This window comes from Salminus brasiliensis, chromosome 20 (assembly GCF_030463535.1).
Source record: "Salminus brasiliensis chromosome 20, fSalBra1.hap2, whole genome shotgun sequence".
Taxonomy (NCBI): domain Eukaryota; kingdom Metazoa; phylum Chordata; class Actinopteri; order Characiformes; family Bryconidae; genus Salminus; species Salminus brasiliensis.
The window spans coordinates 31,853,586-31,873,364 of record NC_132897.1 but is presented as its reverse complement, the minus strand read 5'-3'; the positions used below and the strand labels follow the sequence as shown (position 1 = coordinate 31,873,364).

The 19,779-nt window shown below is 41.0% G+C and overlaps 1 protein-coding gene across 1 annotated transcript in view; it reads right to left on the bottom strand.

Annotated features, from left to right (window-relative positions):
• Nucleotides 1-11,527: 11,527 nt before the first annotated feature.
• cemip2 (cell migration inducing hyaluronidase 2) overlaps nucleotides 11,528-19,779 on the bottom strand; it is a 43,653-nt gene continuing 35,401 nt past the window's right edge. Inside the window, exons 17-24 of the mRNA XM_072664727.1 lie at nucleotides 18,661-18,876; nucleotides 18,189-18,400; nucleotides 17,202-17,384; nucleotides 16,465-16,681; nucleotides 16,201-16,302; nucleotides 15,955-16,100; nucleotides 14,540-14,646; nucleotides 11,528-14,414 (exon numbers count right to left, since the gene is read on the bottom strand). Coding sequence (XP_072520828.1) covers nucleotides 14,218-14,414; nucleotides 14,540-14,646; nucleotides 15,955-16,100; nucleotides 16,201-16,302; nucleotides 16,465-16,681; nucleotides 17,202-17,384; nucleotides 18,189-18,400; nucleotides 18,661-18,876 — 1,380 coding nt within the window. The 3' untranslated portion in view covers nucleotides 11,528-14,217. The remainder of the gene's footprint in view (nucleotides 14,415-14,539; nucleotides 14,647-15,954; nucleotides 16,101-16,200; nucleotides 16,303-16,464; nucleotides 16,682-17,201; nucleotides 17,385-18,188; nucleotides 18,401-18,660; nucleotides 18,877-19,779) is intronic.

Sequence of the window (19,779 nt, the reverse complement as noted above, 5' to 3'; positions counted from 1 at the left end):
CGAGAAGTGTGTACCTGCAGATGCACATATTCATGGCATTACCCTTCTATGTGGGAGGGTTGCAGCAGCAACAAGGTTCTTTCATTTCTAATAATGTTAAATAATGTACGTCTAAGTAAATGTTGGGACACCTAAGACCACAAGAGTTGCTCTGCAAAAATCTAGTTAAAAGGAAATGTAAAGGGAGCCTAAAACATAAGGGGAAAGTAGCTAAGAGGCTAATCATTAGTTACCTTAGCAGAGTTTAGTGTGCTAGCACTTTTAACACACCCTTTTCAGCTAATTAGCAAGTAGGCTACCTCACCAGTTTAGCCACTTTTAGTGCAAGTGTTGTGTTCAGCCTGAAAATTCTTGATGGTCCTGAATCGTTAATATATAGATTTACCACTAACCATCAACTTTATCAAAGATCCAGTGAACACTTTTAAACAGTTTGGACAACAGTGAGTCCATTTACAACTGTTTTGTGAAAAATACACTCTGTCGCTGTTAAATTTACAAGCCATTGTGTTTAGTACTCTATAAAATATAAATACGTAAACGTTACAGTAAAATACTGTCAGCTTTGGTTGTGGTAACAATAAATAAATTAAAATCTAATCTAAATCTAAATCTTGGGTTTAAAAAATCCTTAAAATACACGGTAAAATACTGGGCAGTAATACTATGCAATTAAAAAACAGTAGTTCAGCCACTTTTTTGACAAGAGTAAGGTTATGTAAACTTAATGGCAGCTAAATACAATTGTAGCAAAATTCATTTAGCGAAAAACATTCATACTTTATATGCTTTTAGTATCTACGAAATTTGTACAAAACTAGTGTTAGCTGGGCAACTTTACCTAAACATTAACGCAATACATGTAACAGTGTTAAGTCTGTGACAGTTACAGTGAAAAACTAAGATATAGTTAGCAGGATTACATTACAGATAAAAAAGCATCACTACTCTTACCATGCTTGTTTCTAATGGAGTGAGCGGAGAGTGTGTTTGTGAGATGCTACTGCTGATGATGATGTTCGTCGTGACTTTCTCTTTTTTTAATGACTTGCATGGAGCTAGTTGAGTGAAACAGCACCTCCCGGTGAATAATCTGAAGCTTGCCTTCTCTTTCCTCCTGTAAAAAAATGCATTTATATACAAGTTTTAAAAGAATGTCACTGTCCAATGTAAATTAGGACTTCCAGCAGTAAATATTCTCTAAGCTTCAAAGAAAATCACCATTAAATCCATGTAGCAGAGCTGAGACTGCTGTAGTTGACGGATTTATCTTCCTTCTGTTGCTAAAATTTTTTAAGTTTTCACAAGTTTATATACGTATATATATATATATATATATATATATATATATATATATATATATATATATAGTCAGGAGGTTTATCTGGTGTGAATATGAGATAAATCGGTGTAGACACACGGGATGGTTTCATGTAAATTTATGTTTTTCTTGTTTTCATTTGAATATGTGACTTTAAAAAAAGACAAGCGATCCAAAAGTTACTGAACGTAATTAGATTATTTTAATATTATTGTGATTACAATAAAATTTCTGAAAAGGTAATCAGTAATTATTAGACTAGATAGAATAGCGAGTGCAGTAGGTTGGCGTAGCTCAGCTTTAGCAAGATATATATCACTCCTAATGTAATGTCAGCACAGTCGTCTGTTAGCTGTAGTATCATAGCTAGGGAAGCCATGCTTTAGCCAGCCCTCCGAGCATGCTGGCTATCTAACGATGCTGCATCAGCAGCGGTTCAGAAATTCCATTGGGAATACAGAGGCAAAATACCAAAAACTTTAATTTCGTAAAAGTTTTGAAATATGCTTTCTTTAAATAGTTTTTTTTTTAAGTTCTCTGTTTTTTAATAAACTGAACATATCAGGGCTAACAGTGAAGGGCCTGAATTGGCACCCAGGGACATCAAAGAACAGTAAAAAAAAACATTAATCTCTGTTGGACTGTCTCATTGCTGGACTTGAGTTTGACCTCCCCTGCGCTAAACTGTCTGAGAATAAGCACTCGGCACATGTTGAAATAACCGCCTCTCCCATAAGTGCGATAATATTGAACAATATTGATATCTTCCCTCTAAATGGTCCTTAGCCAGAGTATCTTGAAAAGTGAAAAGCCATGATGGTGTCCAGCAATATCCATAATGAGATGACTCATACATTAGCAGTGGCAGATGAAATGAAGGGAGAGATCTAGAGAGAGAGCGAGAGAGCAAGAGAGTCGGATATGATTAGTCTCTGCAGTCCACAGGCTTTCAATGAAGGCAAAACCTAATCAACAATGGGGGGACTGACTGTGCAGCTTTCTAAGCGCCCCCCTCAGAAAACAAAAATCCATAACCCATCAGAAGATTCGGATGATGCCGAGGAGAGGCCCCATAGGCTCACATTCAGCAGGACCGAGCGGTGCATCACCCATCCCACCCACACCAAAAAAGCTCCATGGCAACAGGCAATAAAACCCATCAGCAGTTAAACCCCATCACAGCTCAGTCTATCGAGAGTGGAGCTCTGCCATTTGATAGCTTTTTTCCTTTCATCCAGCATCCTGAACGTCCTTCCTGATTAGCAATGGGACAGACTGACATCTGTGATGGATGCGTTACAGTGTGGACTGACCGCTCTTGGAGGGATTTGGAATGAGAGTCTTGGCAACGGGTGGCACCTTCATCTCCAGTTATGAGCCGTTATGAGGACAACCAAAGAAGAAGAGACCATCCAATCTGAACAGATAGTCCCTGCAAATGAAAGCAAACAAGCTACTCCGCAATGGAAGTTATAAATGGCTGAGGCTAGGGAAGGAATATGGAGTTTACCACATTGTTTTCCCGGTCTTTTTTGAGTCAATTCCAAAAAGAGTCGACTGACCGATTCAAGGCACTGGCTTTACTTTGCTTTGGACAAAAACAAACGGCTTACAGTCACTGTCAAAGCTGAACCATCTCCCTACCTGAAGGAATTAGCAAAGCGGAATCAGATCCTGCCTGTTTCCAACAGAGTTTGGATCCAACCCTTATCCACTCACCTAATCCAACTAATTACTGTCTTAATTGGCTTAATGGAGTGTGTTAGATTTGGGTTGTAGTTCAGGAAGAGGGCAGGAGACCGAAATTAGTGTAGCTGTGTCCCAACTGCACACTACCACTGATATTATAAGCTATAGACAGTGAAGGTTTGGTAGATTAGTACACAAAATATTAACTAGAAGTGATGAAGTGTTGCCATGCCACGTTCTCCAGGTGCCGTCACTGCTGTACTTGCATTGTTATACACCATTTTTCTAATAATTGTTTCAGACACAAATAGCACTTCCCTTTGAATTTTGAACATCAGATATTTAAGCATATTTAACTTTGGCACTATTATCTATTCTACATAGTTCATACTCAAAAACTAGTTAGCGTTAGTAATTAATACACAATTGGGACGCACCCTGAGTCTTCCACCTGGTTTCTTCAGCGCTGCTAATAGCAAATGTTGCTGGCCCTTCAAAGCAGAACGATTTGTAGAGGGCACAAATTTTAGTGTCCAAGTTCACCAAAGTTGAACTGGAAGTCATTTAAAATCTACTGGTTCTGGTCCATGACACTGAAACTAACACACTTTTGCTTCTGATATTTTGTAAGTATTACAGTCTCTGGGCCTAACACTTCTCTTCTTAATAATCTTAACATTGCCATTTTGGGGTTTTACAAGTTTGACTTAATCAACAGTGGAAGCAATTTGATATTTTTTTAGTTGGTTCCTTCGAGGGAAGCCAATAGCAAATTGGGTCCTAACCGTCTTCTCAGTTTAGTAATTCCCAATCCACGCTTGGTAGCTAGAACACCTCTTATCACACTGTGTGTATTGAGAGGGTGCTGCAACATCATTAGACCTCAATATGTCAGGAAAATACTAACTGCTAGTTCTGTTACATCAGCTTACGTACACCCGCTCTAACTAGCATGAAGGAGGGACTGCCTACTCACCCAGAGAGAGCAAGACCAACTGTGCTCTGAGACTCACAGCCATGGATGTCAACAGTTAACATTTTAATGTACATTTACTGTTAATTCATTCATTCATTTATGTGCTTAATGTGATTTAACAGAGAAAAATAAAGCCTAAAACGTAGCGCATACAACGAGTAAGGCACAGGTGTTTGTTAAATCCAACAAATACATACAATTTAGCCCTCATTTTAACTTAGACAGTCAACAATCCATGACTTTAGAGCAGGACCACCCAAACTTACATGTATTATTAACATTACTTAGGAAGATACTTAAAAAATTGCAAAAAATAAAAATATCAGCTTGTGCCGCTGAAGAACAAGACCCCAGCCCATTCCCTTAGACCACAAAGTAACATCTGGAGATCAGATCTCAGATCTTCCTGCTTTACTTCCGTCTCACAACTGGAAAGCTTGTTTCCAGGCTGCACTTTCGAATCACCATTGGGAATCGGCGCACTGTAGATTTAACATGGTAGTTTGAGGGGTTTTGTTAAATCCTTCGCTGACATTAGAGCCGACATTTACATTACCCCACCAAGCGCTACATCCATGGGAGGTCGTTGCCATGGTAGCGCACCCTTATGTTGCTTTCAGACGCGTTTAATTATTCACAACCCCATGCCTCGACTATGCGGGAACATCCTCGCCTGCTGCTGCACAACACACACACACACATACGCACACAAAAATACACACAAGTGCAAAGGCTTCCATATTCACCCACATAATACAACACACGGTACTTAACAAGCTTCTAGCTTCCAAGTCAGAGCAAAACATGTACTAGTTTAAAAAGAAAACAAAAGGGACAAAAGAATGCGAACACATCAGCTGAGAGTGGCCTGACAGCAAAATATTAGGATAAGTGACAAAACGGAGTTGAAAGCTTAGGCAGAAAAGGCATGTATTGGTTCACACTGTCAGTCACTTCATTGTGAATGTGTGTGAGCTGCTGAAGGAGAAGAGACAGAGACAGAGTAAGACTGAACGTGGCACCTTTTCAACAGTTTTAAGGGACAGAATTGCTGGAAATGAAATCAAATTTTATCCAATTTCATCCTTATTCCTCATGTACTCAATCATCCAAGTCATGCTTCTTAAGTTCTGCACTGAACAGAACCCACTACTCACTGATTAGCAAAGGAAACCTGCATAAAGACTTGTCTGGGTTTTTAAGTAATCCCTAATAGACTTGCTCATGTGGTTTCTGACCTTGTACATAACAATGGACTAAATTATGCTAGATAAAAGCATGCTAGCTAAAAACAGCAGTAGCAGCCTTTTTCTAGTCTGAAATCGGTCTGTCACAAAGAGGCAGAAAAAAAATAAGCAAGCATATTAGAGATGATTTCAACAGCTCAACAAAGATCTAGACATAATCTAGACTACATTAGCTTTGTAGCTCCAGTGCAAAACTAATGAAGTTTGATTTATAGAGAAACTTACCAAAATACATGCCACTTTTTATGCCCCAAGTTAGTGCTGTTAGCATTGTTCCAGGTTAGCAGCGTCATTGATACTAGGCGATAACAAAGCATTATACAGTATTTTGCTATGTTGGTCAGTACTGTGTGTATAGGACTGGATTAATGAGACACCAAGAGATAGACGTGCTCTTAAACTGTATCCCAGCTAACATTTTTCGCTTACTGGAACGTTTTCTGAATGTTGTAAAGTTTTGGTTCTAAGAAAGTTAAATCTTTCATGTGTTCGGATGTCGCCGCAATGTTACAAGAACCTAATTTTTAGGTTATTAAAACATTTTTTAACCTTCTAATAATGTTTTTTGTAACATTTATTGACATTTTAAAAGCTTTAGAAGAACCTTCTCTCAACATTACTTATCTGTCAGGTTTTCCTATGTTTTTACATGCCGCTAATAGAGATCCCTACAATGTTGCTCCAACGTTAGAATAACTTTACCTGTAGGTTACAAAGAACCATTTTCTTAAGGCTCTGAGAATGTTTTCCGTAATGTTCATAAATGCTGCCACATCTACAAAGTTTCTCAGAATTTAGCTGCTTCTAAAAAAAACCCCAAAAAACAAGTGTCAAATGATTCAATATGGCTTTCCATGATGATTATCTAGTATCTAGACTAATAAAATATCTCTGTAACTTCTGTAATCTGGAACTATAAACCATGACTGATCAAACTTGTTCTGATAAAACTTCTCCTTAGTTTAAAAGACAAGACCACCAGACAGCCGCGGGTGGTCCAGCGGACTAAGGTGCGGTCAGTGATCAGAGGATCGCTGGTTCGAATCCCGATGATGCTGCCAGCCATGAGCTGGGGCCCCATGAGAGAGCACAACTGGCCTTGCTCTCTAGGGTGGGTAGATGGCGCTCTCCCCCCACATTAATTAATTCATTAATTTGATGACAGGGTTGTGGGTTCGATACCTGGGTGCTGCAGCAATCTCTAGCGCCATCTCTAGGGTGGGTAGATGGCGCTCTCCCCCCACTTTAATTAGGGTCAGCGGTTAAAGCTTCGGGCTATAGATGACAGGGTTGTGGGTTCGATACCTGGGTGCTGCAGCAATCTCTAGCGCCATCTCTAGGGTGGGTAGATGGCGCTCTCCCCCCACTTTAATTAGGGTCAGCGGTTAAAGCTTCGGGCTATAGATGACAGGGTTGTGGGTTCGATACCTGGGTGCTGCAGCAATCTCTAGGGCAATCTCTAGCGTGGTGAGTGTTTCACTGTGATGGTATCAATGAAAAACAGGGTGTGTGGATGCTTGTGTATATATATATATATATATATTTATATATATTTCTGTGTGTTTTAGACGTGTGTGTGTTCTACACAGCAGAGCTCCTCCAGAATGAAGCTCTCAGTAAGGGCTGGTCTCTGGTCTTTAGTCCAGTCAGAGAGGTGATGTAGGGGAACAGCTAAACCCCTTACAGGAGGACTGTTTCGTCCTGCTGGTGGCAGGAGGCAGGTGGCAGGTGGCAGATTTCCGAGGCCGGTTAAACCCAGCTCAGTGCGGAGTTAGCCGCAGCAGGCGGGAGTCTGACAGCGCTTCCCATCAGAGCCGGTCGCCGTCCGCTCCGGACTCAGTGTGAACAGACACTGAGGCTCATTTCACTCATTTAACGACAGTAAAATAAGCCTTGCCTTTACCTCTGTAGATAGCTAGCTAGCTTTCTGCCCGCATTACCTGTTGTTTACTCGGTTACCCTCACGAGCTCCGGCCTGAGAGCGCACGGGAGGGAGGGAGGGAGGGAGGAGCTGCTCTTCCACAGAGCCAAATGCTAGCATATAGCTATATAGCTAGCTTACGGAGCTAGCTAGCTAGCTAGCTAAAACTACTGGCCTTAAACACACAGAAACTATAGAAACTCATTCCTAAAACGCCTTAAATCATTCACTAGAAACATATTTTAATAATTATCTATTCAAAGCGATGGAGAGTCAACACCAGTCAGGCGCTAACCTAGCTATAGCTCGCTAGCTAACTAGCGCTAGCCAAGCTAATGCTCCCCTCAAACGTTTTCTTTAATGTCTCTCAAGCTTCGGCAGAAGTCCTGTCATTTCCAATATCTGAAAACAGACTCCTTTTTTTAGAAGAAGCTGAATTATTTGAGGCAAACATGACCCACCTTAGCTCTGAAGGCTGTCCGCTGAACGTCTTCCCGCTCAAATTAGGGTTAGCTAGAGCTAACCGCCGACTATCCTCCATCGTTCCCGCTCAAATTAGATGACGTCATGATATTAGGATTCAACGACTGTAGAAAATTTATTTAATAATAATAATAATAATAATTCATTTAAAATAATTATTTTTACTATCAGTGTAAATTCACAAAATATATTTTATATATTCTATTCATTGTTTTGGAAAATATTAGTATAATAGGGGGCAGTGGTGGCTCAACAGGGTTGTGGGTTCGATTCCCGGGCTCGGCAAGCTGCCACTGTTGGGCCCTTGAGCAAGGCCCTTTATCCTCTCTGCTCCCCGGGCGCTGGAGTTGGCTGCCCACTGCTGTGTGTGTGTGTGTGTGTGTGTGTGTTCACTACCAGATGGGTTAAATGCGGAGGACACATTTCGCTGTACAGTGACAAATACATGCACCTTTACCTTTTTATAATATCACAATGATGAAACATGTACCAGTGCTTCGGATGATCAGTTATTAATCAGTTATGATTTTATTTTTACTTTCATCTCTAAAACAGCTGAAACTGGGCTAACCATCCGTCTTAAACCTATTTAAGACTATGTATAAAAAATAAATAAATAAACACATGACAGAGTTTGAGGTGTGTCATGATTTAATGGTTAGCATGAGCGTTGTTCGCCTGTTAGCTGCTTTAGCTTCCTCGCTCCAGTGCAGAACTGATGGACTCTGTTTGGGCTGGTCCAAAAAAGCTCAAAAAGACTCAACTATTTCTTTCACCAACTTAAAACCCAGCTCTGGAAGCTAATCAGGCTCCTTATCTATGCGCCAGAGCGTGGGTTTGCACATAGAAAGCCACTAATTGTGTGGGACCAGGCCGCATAAGCAAAGATAATACTGTATCCCACCTCACCTCATATTCACGCTTGAATTCAAAGTCATTTGAGGTTATCCACAGACAGCTCATTAGCTGGTCTTAAACGAGTTATAATACTCTTGCGCTTCTCCGGAGAAATGCTGTTATGCAAGGCCACATACCTAATGAGGCTTTACAAGCAGTGTTTGAGTGGGATTTTAGCAACTGCTCCTCGATGTTCCCGCACATTGCTACTTGAAATGGTTCCCTTTCGGAGAAATAGGGCACTGTTTAGTGCGCTAGTCATTTTGTTGAGGTGTTTTAATTGACAGTAGCAAACTACCATTCGCCTGTGTAGTTTGTTTGCATCTGCACCACAACCATTTGAGAGCCATTCGGTATTCGTCCTTTGCAATCATTGCATGACCTTTGTAGTGCACTCTTTAGGGGGCTGGGAGCCATGTGATATTTCCATTCATGGCATTTTACATAAAGTGAGGGACTCCCAGGGGACATCCAGATGATGCTCCCCCCCTCTCAAGCCGAGACATACTTAAAGCTCGAAGGGCTCCAGGTATGGATAGGGGTTTGAACAATCCCAGATAACATCCCAATGTGGGGCCTTTATGTTCAGTCCAACTGGGAATCAGAAAGTCCATGGGTCCATGTTGGCCCCACATATGGAGGCCCACCAGGGTCAGTGATGGGACCAGGAGGGGTTAAGCATGGGAAGGAAAAGCAGGCCAACAAGTGCTCAGCACCTCTGGGAACTTCCTTGGGAGTGTTGGAAAACCATGCCAAGAGAACGTTGGCAGAGAACGCCTAGAGTGGTCTGAAGCGGTCATTGGCATATGAACCTTTCTGACCGGTACTGATTGGCTGCCTTTTATTGTTCCGTCTAGCACTCCAGCAGTTCATGAACGTCTAGACGAATAAGCAGATATATGTAAATGAGGTGTTCTTGGTGACATCGCAATAGCTTAGTTTCCATATATAGACTAGGGGCTGACTGGTGAACGTGTTAACAATAATGACATACTACAATAAACCAAAAAAAATAGAGTTATCAATTATGTGGGCCCTGAAAGTACCATTCCACAGAGAGCAAGTCAGTAAATACACAGTTTGAGACACGACCACAGCGCTTGGTCATGTTTAAAATGCAGCAGCCTGACTTAAACCAATTGCTTGACAATGAAGTCAATTTTGGCCGTAATCCGTGAAAGACGCACTGCGTGCCTCTGCTTTAATAGCTTCTAGTGGAGCTTTGTACTGTTGGATTTGAGGCCTTAATTATAGCCAGGAAAAGCCTCATGCTTGCAAATCTTATCTACTAGACTGTTTCTGAGGGAAATTAAAATTCTTTGAGAATTCCTCTCAAAGAGCAAAAACAGCTTGTGGTCTACATTAGCATAAAGAAGCCACTGACTGTGGCGCTTATCTGTTATGCCACATCAATATAATCACCCATTTGAATAAAACAGAAGGTAGAAAATTCGGTCATTGGCGCTTTACTGTAGGGTGGCATTCATAAAGCTGCACGACCCCAGTGGGGAACCCTCAAGGCCTTCGGAGGTGGCCTAATGATTTCTGGAAGGGTTGGGGAGATTTTTTGTGTATACATACATACATACATACATATACACACACCCACACACAGCTTCCCCCTAGAACTAGAGGGTAAGGACACATTCACTCAACACTTGATATAATGTGACACCCACAGATCTAGTCCACTCTGTTCAGATGTACTAAAATCAACACGTTCCTTTATAGCACATAATCGAACACAGAGGGTGCAACCAACCACCTTGATTCGGCTCTGGCCTGTGCGTACAGGAATGTAAGTAGAAAATCAAGCAGCTGCCATCATGAGCCTTTTTCCCTCACACAGAATGAGAGGAACAAGCTTTGACAGAGGCGTAACAGAGTGGCTGCCAGAATTCATACTGGATTTAATAGATCAAAAACCCCTCAGCGGCCTCCGCGCTGCTGGCAGGTAATACGGGAGGTAATTTGGTCAAAATTGCGAGCCTGTATTCACAGGGAATCTACAAGTGTCATGTAGTGGGAGAGAGCAGCAGGGCAGGGGATAGATGGAGAGAGCTAAATAAGAGCAGAAAGGTAAGATAGAGGGAAAACAGAGAACATAATATTTACCCAAAAAAAATGAAGGGAAAAAATATAAATAAATAAAAACACACGCACAAACACAGCCCTGCCCTCTGGTGGTAGCTTGTGCCAAGGCCTACACTGTGCCAGCTGCTGCCAAGTGGCAATGTTTGTCTCCTGCAGGTTCCCTCACATCCAGATGGCCATGGAAACCCCCCTGTTTGGCATTTTCCCTGCTTAAACACCGCAAGAACAGCCTGATAACAAGCTGGCAAGTTGCATCAGGTGTAGTGGAGCAGGGAAAACACTGCAGTCCCTTTGAGACTACACTGGATCAACTCTACACCAGCCCCGGCCCCTTTCAGATCCTCTCTGATTAAAGAAAGGGTGCTAAAATGTTTTGGGGTGAACTGAGGGCCAAAAAGACAAATGTTTAATACTTACTGTACAATACATTTACTGTTCATTTTTTCCCCCAAATCTTATTGTCCAGCACTTTTACTTTGTATTATTCACAAATCCAAATGATACATTAATGTATTAAATTTCACTGTATTACACTTTTACTGAGTCTTTCCCCACAAATTCTACAGTATTATACTTTTGCTTCTTAGGTGCTACTGTAGTGTATTTTTACTGTGCATTTTTTTTCCAAATAATAACATATTGCTCTAATTGTACATGTTTAAACATTTTACTGTATTTTAGTTGTATTGTTATAGTTTCTTAATAAAAGTGTTCACTATTATATTTGTCACCTCATTTACTGTATAATTACATATATACTTTTAATCCATTTTTTCAAACAGCACTTAGCATTTGTTCATACTGTATTATATTTTTTACAGCTTTTTACTGTATATTTGTAGTTTTTTGTTAAATTCCACTAGATTATAGATTTATTTCATTTTGCATAAAAAAAATATTTCTCTTACTGTGTATTTTCAGATTTCTTGTTTTTTTCCCCACTGAATTTTATTTTTACTGTACATTTTACTATATATTCATGCATTTAAAAAATTCCACTGTGTAAATCTAAATCAGTACAAGGTCCCCACTTTATCCCAACGTACAATGCTTTATCAACACAGAATATCAAACCTCAGCAGAAAACGTTTTACTGCAGAAATCAGAAAATTAGTAATTAAACAAATTATATATATATATATAAAAAAAAATCCATACAAAAGCAAAAGAAGGCACTTGTATACTGGTATCAAGCCCCTTTTACAACTTTCAACACTCCGCCATACAGTCAGCACAATTACTTACTTCACAATCAACACCTATGATAATTCTGTCTCTCTCTCTTTTTAACAACACAGTGGTTAACAAATAGGCAATTTACCATCATTCACTAAGTCCTACAAAAATGCACACGTTAGCATTTTTCTTTTTATCCATAATGAACCTCAGAAATACTTGTTTGTTTTGGCTACAAACCTGTAAAGATCTATGGAAAAAAGGAAAGGACTTTTACCTTTGGTGTGACGACACTGTTGTACATGATCCATATACACAGCAAAATAGGCTTGGTGGATCCTGAAGTTTGGTTTTAAGTAGCATTTTAGTGAAATACCTACACTGCCAAACAGCTACAAAGAGGTCTGCAACGCAGAATGTAAAAAAAACAAAAAGAAAACACCCAAACAAACAAACCAAAAAACCCATACAGCTGACTTAGCATGAACAGTATGGGGGAGCGGGGCACAACCTGTGCATTTTAGCATTTGTTGATTTATTTTATGGAAAAAAAACAAGATTAATAACACTACAGATAAGTGGAAATCACTTTAGGCACCTAGTGTTTACGAACAATTCAGCTTTCCGACCTAAACGCATAAGAAAGGCACGCAGTGTTACTGATGTGAAGCACCACTGAAGTACTAATTGTGTCCCTGTGCAGATAATTAAGTCTGCTAAAAATATGTGGTCTAGGTCCATGGGGTGCTTTGCATCAAATGAAAAAAAACATATGCATCAAAATAAATACCATTAGCTCTCATTATTTGTCTTTGGTGGCTCAGTCATAACTAACCTCGCCATGTGGAGGCTCTCACTAAGAACTGTTCACGTCAAGAAGGTGCTTTTTATTACAACCACCAAGAAGGAGATCCTATGACTTCTACAAAAACCGCTACAAAAAGAGCCTTCAGGTACAGAAATCTGTCCAATTGTAAGATGGTGGAAACTATGAGATCATGAAGCTGTTTACCTACAAAAAAATACACACGGTACATTTTACCCTGTGCCAGGTTTGTGACCTGCTCCCCCTTATTCACTGAAAATCCAGCAGAGTGAAACATATGCATAACACTATGAAACTGTACACTACCTGTGTATAAATGAGTGTGAGCAGCACTGGTTTGATAAAGGACAGTATTGCTAGATCTCCGCCACCAAATGGCACACAAAGTAATAAATATGTAAAACAGGAGAGCTGTCTCATTTAGCCTTAATACTTGAAAGCTGTCGAGGTATTAAGTCCAGTAATGGCTTCACACACTCCTGAGAGAAGAACAGAAAAGCTAGCATTAGCGAGCTAACTTTGGGGTCAGCTTAGAGAAATAGTCAAAACTATAAAAAGTCAAACTTTCAGAATTTCGTCCTGATGGAGTCCCACAGCCAGAACACATGTGTGCGAATAATGCGCCTAACGTCAGAATTTAAGCTACACGGCTAATATAGCTGGGAGTAATGGAAGCTAATATCCGCAATCAGCACTGGGGACATCAGCGCCTACATTTCTGAGGCCGGCTGACACCCTGTTTTCCATAAAAATGATGTAAACATGGCTGCACTAACAATTCACCTAGATGTTTTATTGTCGGTGAAGATCTTGCCAAACTATTCCTTTAAGGTAGCACTAACTGCAGCTTTCAAAAGGTTCAAACGTTATCTGAAACTGAACCTGGCTGCTTGCTAAAGCATACCGCCACTGGTGCAGCATCTCATCAGCTCTTGGTTTCCTTACTTGTTTTAGATGGTGAAATGATTGTTTGTCAGCCTTAAAGGACTGGGTTTCAGTGCACAGTTCTCCACTGACCTCAGATGAAGTTGACTAGCTAAGACATCCGAGATGCCCAAATTTTGCTTCTTTAGATTAAAATTGGAGCTACAAGTCTAACAAACACAAAGTTAATAGCCACCCAAGTTTGATCTCATTAACTCTTCACTGTCTAACATGCTAAACGTAAACATGTCTTGGCTGATCGACTAGAGGGTAAGGGCTAACTGGAAAACGGTGTACATGAGATTTTTGCCAAACTATTCCTTTGAGGATCCTTGCCGTTTAATTCTTCCACTTGCTCAGATCCTTCCTGTGAACAGTTCAGTGAGGGGTTTTTGTGAAAGTGCTGCACATGGTGCCGTGGACTCAGACAAAATACAAACAGAGAGACAAAACATACACATTCTCTAGCTCGCTCTCGCGCTCTCTTTCTCTTTTTCACATACACACACAAACACACACCTGCACACTGTATAAAATACCCCACCCCTGAACGCATTTCTTTTTTCTCTTTTGGCCATAAATAAATTAAGTTCATAAATTCACATTCAGTCTGTTGTCCGTTACGTTCATTGCTTGTTCACATTCGAGGAAAGGTTCACTTTTTCAACTCCGGGCTCTCCTGAGCAGGTCCAGATCTTTCCGTGCTGGCGGCTCCGGGGGAGGAGGGCAGGCATACTCCAGCAGGGAAAGGGGGATGTACTTCTCCTGCATGCCCACCACTTCCTCGCCCTGACTGAGCAGGAGGGATGCCCAGGGTTGGGGCGACGAAGAGCCCCGGAAGCCAAAGAAGGCGAGACTTCCTGGAGATTGAGAGAACAGTGTCTAACTTACAAACATCAGCTGGTTAAACATCCATAATTTGCTCTCAGTCTAAGAGAATAAACCAAGACAAGCTGGGAACCATCACTGGGTGTACACAACAAACCTCTCCCCTGCAGATCTGCCACCTTGGCTGCTCCCAGTGGGACCAGATACTGTGCGATGCTGGCAAATCCATCAGGCTGACCTCTCGAAGCTAGCAGAACGATAGACCTGGACATAACACAGAGCAAACTATCCATTCAGGCTTTTAACGGTACTCATTAAATGGCGTATCGTTTAGTTTACTGTTACCATTAGTGCCACGTGAGTCCAGTCAGAGTAAGACTGGTGATGTAAAAATTATGGCAGACTCTGAACAATGTACTTCACATAAACTTATTAAAGATGGGGCGAGAGGATGAGGCCATGTCCTGCAACATTCAGAGTTACTGAGTCCCATCACTGAATACACAAAACCGGATAAAAGTGAGCAGTAAAGACTGGTGGGCAAGAGAGAGAGAGAGACGTGCCAGTGAACAAATTCTTTAAGTAAAACCAACATTATCTCGCACCCCCAAAACATACTGAAACGATGTGTGTCCACTGTACATAGTGCGGAATTTTCAGACTGCTTCTTTTACCAGCTTCTCGCTGCTTGAAAGAGTGTTTACTGAGGATGTTTATGGACTAATATCTCCTATTCTAGTGTATAGGAGTGTTTATTGAGGGTGTTTATGGACGAGTATCTCATTCTAGTGTATAGGAGTGTTTACTGAGGATGTTTATGGACTAATATCTCCTATTCTAGTGTATAGGAGTGTTTATTGAGGGTGTTTATGGACTAATATATCCTATTCTAGTGTATAGGAGTGTTTATTGAGGGTGTTTATGGACTAATATCTCCTATTCTAGTGTATAGGAGTGTTTATTGAGGGTGTTTATGGACTAATATCTCCTATTCTAGTGTATAGGAGTGTGTATTGAGGTGTTTATGGACTAATATCTCCTATTCTAGTGTATAGGAGTGTGTATTGAGGTGGTTATGGACTAATATCTCCTATTCTAGTGTATAGGAATGTTTATTGAGGTGGTTATGGACTAATATCTCCTATTCTAGTGTATAGATGTGCTTATTAACCCAGCAGGACCAGCAGGGGACACCAGTGATCAGAGGTTTAAATCGTTTTCTGAAACAGTTTCAGTTGGTTCAAAGTTTCAGAAAGCCTATTTTTTCAGCTTCGGCAGCTTAGCTTATACATTAAACAGTTAGTCTATTGCTGGGCCCAAAACCACACTGTAACCTGCTAAAAAGTGTGTAAAGGTTTGTTGTTATTGGATGCAGCCTATGGCTTGCTGGTGTTCCTGGCATTTACTTGTGGATGTGATGTAAAAAGTCCTAGCTAATCCTGTGATGGATTGTTAAGTATATGACTGAGTAACTGATAAAACTAAAATCTCCTTGAAAGAGCAGATTATCCCAATTCCGTATCCCTTTAGGATCACCCCGCTATCTTCTGCATCTTCCCCTTTCCCTCTTACCGCACTGGGATCCCAGCTTTGAAATGTTGCTCCATTTGCGAGTCCAGTTTGGGGAAAAATGAATGCTTTGTGACCTTGCCAGTGCAGGCGTCTGCGGATACCACAAGGAAGCCGGCCTTGGTGAGGTCAAACTGCTCGTTGTTCACCTGCAGGAGAGGGGAATTCAGTGACTTGTTAGACACATGTCTTATATGCTGAGCACAACTTCAGTGCGGTGTGGTGAGTGGTTTAAGTGGTGCCACTCACAGTGATGAAGGCTCGGGTGTCGTTTTTCTGCTCCTCTGTGATGCTGAGGGACTTGACTTGGGTCTGGAGGTAGCTGATTGATGGGTCACTTGAGAAGGCCAGCTGTAAGAGGGAAAAACACTAAGCATTAACCAGCATCTTTCTTAAAAACCTCCAATTACTGCCCCCATCCTACCCCACCCCTGAAATATACAAGAGCAAACAGTTTAGAATCAGCAGGAGAATGGATCTCCAGTGTTTTGAGAAACTCTAGTCATGTCTGACCTGGGGGGCTCCACAGCGGCTGCAGGACTGGACCAGTCTGGGCATGGGCAGGGGGGTGCTGGGGGTTCGGCTGTATTTAGGGTAAGCTGCAGCTGTGCAGTTGCAGGTTTGTTTGGTGCTGGTGGTTGCCGTGATCTTCACCCGTTCACACCCACGAACAGAGCAGTAGCTGTGACCGCTGCGGCCATGTCGAGCACGAGCATAGAGCCACAACAGCCTGGAGACAGACAGAGAGTGAGAGCGCAAGAGGGGGAGTTAGTGATATTCTCTAAAACTCAGATAACCAAATATGTACTTTTTGACATATTTGATTGAAAGAAAAGAAAACCAACCAACCAACCAAAGAAACTGACAAATATACAGACAAAAAAATTGATGATTAATGGAAAAAAATCCAAGTGGCAATTCCTAGGGGATGTCATGTAAACAGAAATAAATAAATATTAATTAGACTTCATTTATATCTGAATCTGAGTTTTAGCACCCCCTGGTGGCAGATTCTGACCAAATTTGAGTGTCAGAGTGTCATTATGGTTGTTATCCATACTCAGATGCCATGGTGGAAAATGGGGTATATTATGTAATGCTGTGTGTGACATCCATGCTAATTTAAGGCTTAAAGCTCAGTAGTTTTACACAATTAATAGCTTATCATTAGTGGTCAACACTCAGGATTTCAAATGGGTATTGTACAAGTAAACAATGTAGCGTGTCCTGTAACTGCAAAGCACTCTTACCCAGTGGACTTGTCGAAAAAGTACTTTCTCTCCATTGCTCGTTTTTCCAGATCAGACAGGGAGGAGACGGAGCCGTAGTCCTCCATTCCGTCAAACACGTTGCTCTGCCGGTTGTAGATGTCAGATATCACCTGGAACACCGTGTCTGGCGGGTAGCAGAGGCCTAACAGAGCCCAGTCTCCTCTGCAACAGCAGCAAATTAACACAAACACATTTTTGTCATTTCTGTGCTCGATAATTACTTTTTAACTGCTTTGTTTTTCAAAGCCACAGCCAAAATCACCACAATTATCACTGCCGAAATGAATTCAGCACTGCAGGCAGTGCTTAACAATAAAGCACTCCCTTTCAGTCTAAGCATTAGGCATCGCTTATTTGCTAAAAGTCTGTTGTGAGGCCTTACATCTGCCATAAATAAGACCACTCTAAAAACTTACTCATACTCAGGGTTGTCCTTTTCTACTTTTAAAAAATAGTTTCCTAAACTAAACAAGAGTAGACTGTTCTGGTCACATAATAATAATTTAGACAACAAACTGGAATAAAAGAAAAAACAGGGCCCTCTTTCACGTTTGCATAATATTAGCATAGTTTTGATTGGCTCATTCAAATTAAATGATATCTGATAATAAAATGATGATCTGAGGGTTGGCCTAACACGTTTCAAGTCTGTGTAAATTAATATTATTAATATTCTACACTTTTAAAAATGTATTTATTTTCTATGTTACTTTTGTAATATAAAGCACTTTGGGGAACAAAAGTGCTACATAAACAAAATACACTACTGATTAGTTGTTTGCTCCAAACATTAGCTGATTTCGATGTTGTTCGATTCTAATTGTGTACCCCTAATGAAATAAAATAAGGTGTTTTTTGCAGCAAATTTCCATGTTGAGAAAAACTGTAGAGTAAATGGCATATGCAAAACCCTAACAATTCTTATTTTCTTAAATAAAAAAGAAAGAAAGAAAACACAGCGCTTACACGTCGAAGTTGACGAGTGAAAGGACGATCTCTCTGGGGGCCTGGCCATTCCAGTGTAGTGTGTAGCTCTTGCTCATCATCAGGACAGGCTGGTACTGCTGTGAGGACGCCGCCTGGCTGTTGATGCCTCTTAGTACCATTGGCCTGTCAGGGTACTCATCCCTGGTGATCGTCAGGCTGAGGTTGGGCACACCCGCAGTCTTTATATAAACCTGTTAAGAACAGAGCATGAAGAGAAAGCTTAGTAATATCATATTTGGCAACAATCTTTTCAGATTTATGTAAACTCCTTAAAAATTTAAATACAGGTGATATCCTCTAATTTAAGCAAATAGGCATTAGTAGTTTAAAAGCATGGACAGGAAATTGACAATAATAACTCTTAACTGCCTTTTAAGAAATGCATATTTTGACGTATCAGTACTAATCATAGATTTTTCTATAATCAAAAAGTCCAGGTGCATCTCCTTACCTGAGCGTAGCGACCGCTGCACACACAACCGTTCCACTGTGGCATGATCACGCATTCTGGGTGGCGGATAAGGAAGTTGTCAGCTCTGGCCACATACGTGTCGGGGTAACCGCTCACCGAACCGTCCAGGTCGTGAAATATGGAGTTCTTATCGCCGTCCAGATCGTTGTCTTCAAACCACTGACCCGGCCGCCCAAAAAATGCACGTAGGTTGACCTAGGGATATACAGGGACAATAAAAATCAGGTTAGAAACAGAACAGGACCAGTACGAGGATCCATTGCAACCAGCGCAACACACACCACTGCCAGTGTCACTGCAGTGCTGAGAATGACTCGCCACCCAAATACTACCAGCCCTGTGGTGGTCAGTCCTGTGGGGTCCTGATCACTGAAGAACAGTTTTCCTAAATAGGAAGTGGAGCTGATCTAATGAACAATGAATGTAGAAAGAAGGAGGTGCTATTAATGAAGTGGCTGATCGGTGTATATTGCAAGACTACAAATATATAAATATTCATTTTACAACACATTTAGGAGAGGAAACATCTATAAGCATGCACTGTTTCCAGAAGGATCCAGGATGGTTGTACAGCTACAGTGGTTCTCACTGGTGGCTAAGGTATCCCCCAGGTAGTTGGTGTGGTGTTGTGATAGAATAGCTGTTGATTGCTGAGCAATCACTATGGTGTAGCTTAGTGGTTGCTAAGGTGTTACTCTGGTATACGTAGGTGGTAAAATGTGGGGTGCCTAAACTTTTGCTCAAAAGATGGTTGGTCTAACAGAGCTGTGTCCACAAACTTTTGGAAAATGTGGGGTACTAAAACATTTACCCAAAAGCTCAACCAATATGTTTGGCTAACAGACCTGTGTCTATAAACAATTGTTTAAAAATGTGAGATGCCTAAAAGCTCCTCCATACACAGGGAGAGCTAGACAGCAAGGGAGAGAAGAAAAAAAATTGGATTGGTTTAAACCCCATAAATCAAAAAAAATAAAATCTAAATAATCTCTACAAAAATCTGTAGCTACACAGAAACCAATGTGTCCAAAAAAAAAAGCTTTGTACAAACCCACTTGGAATTGCTTGGAATGCTTGGCAACGCATTTAGCCAGGATT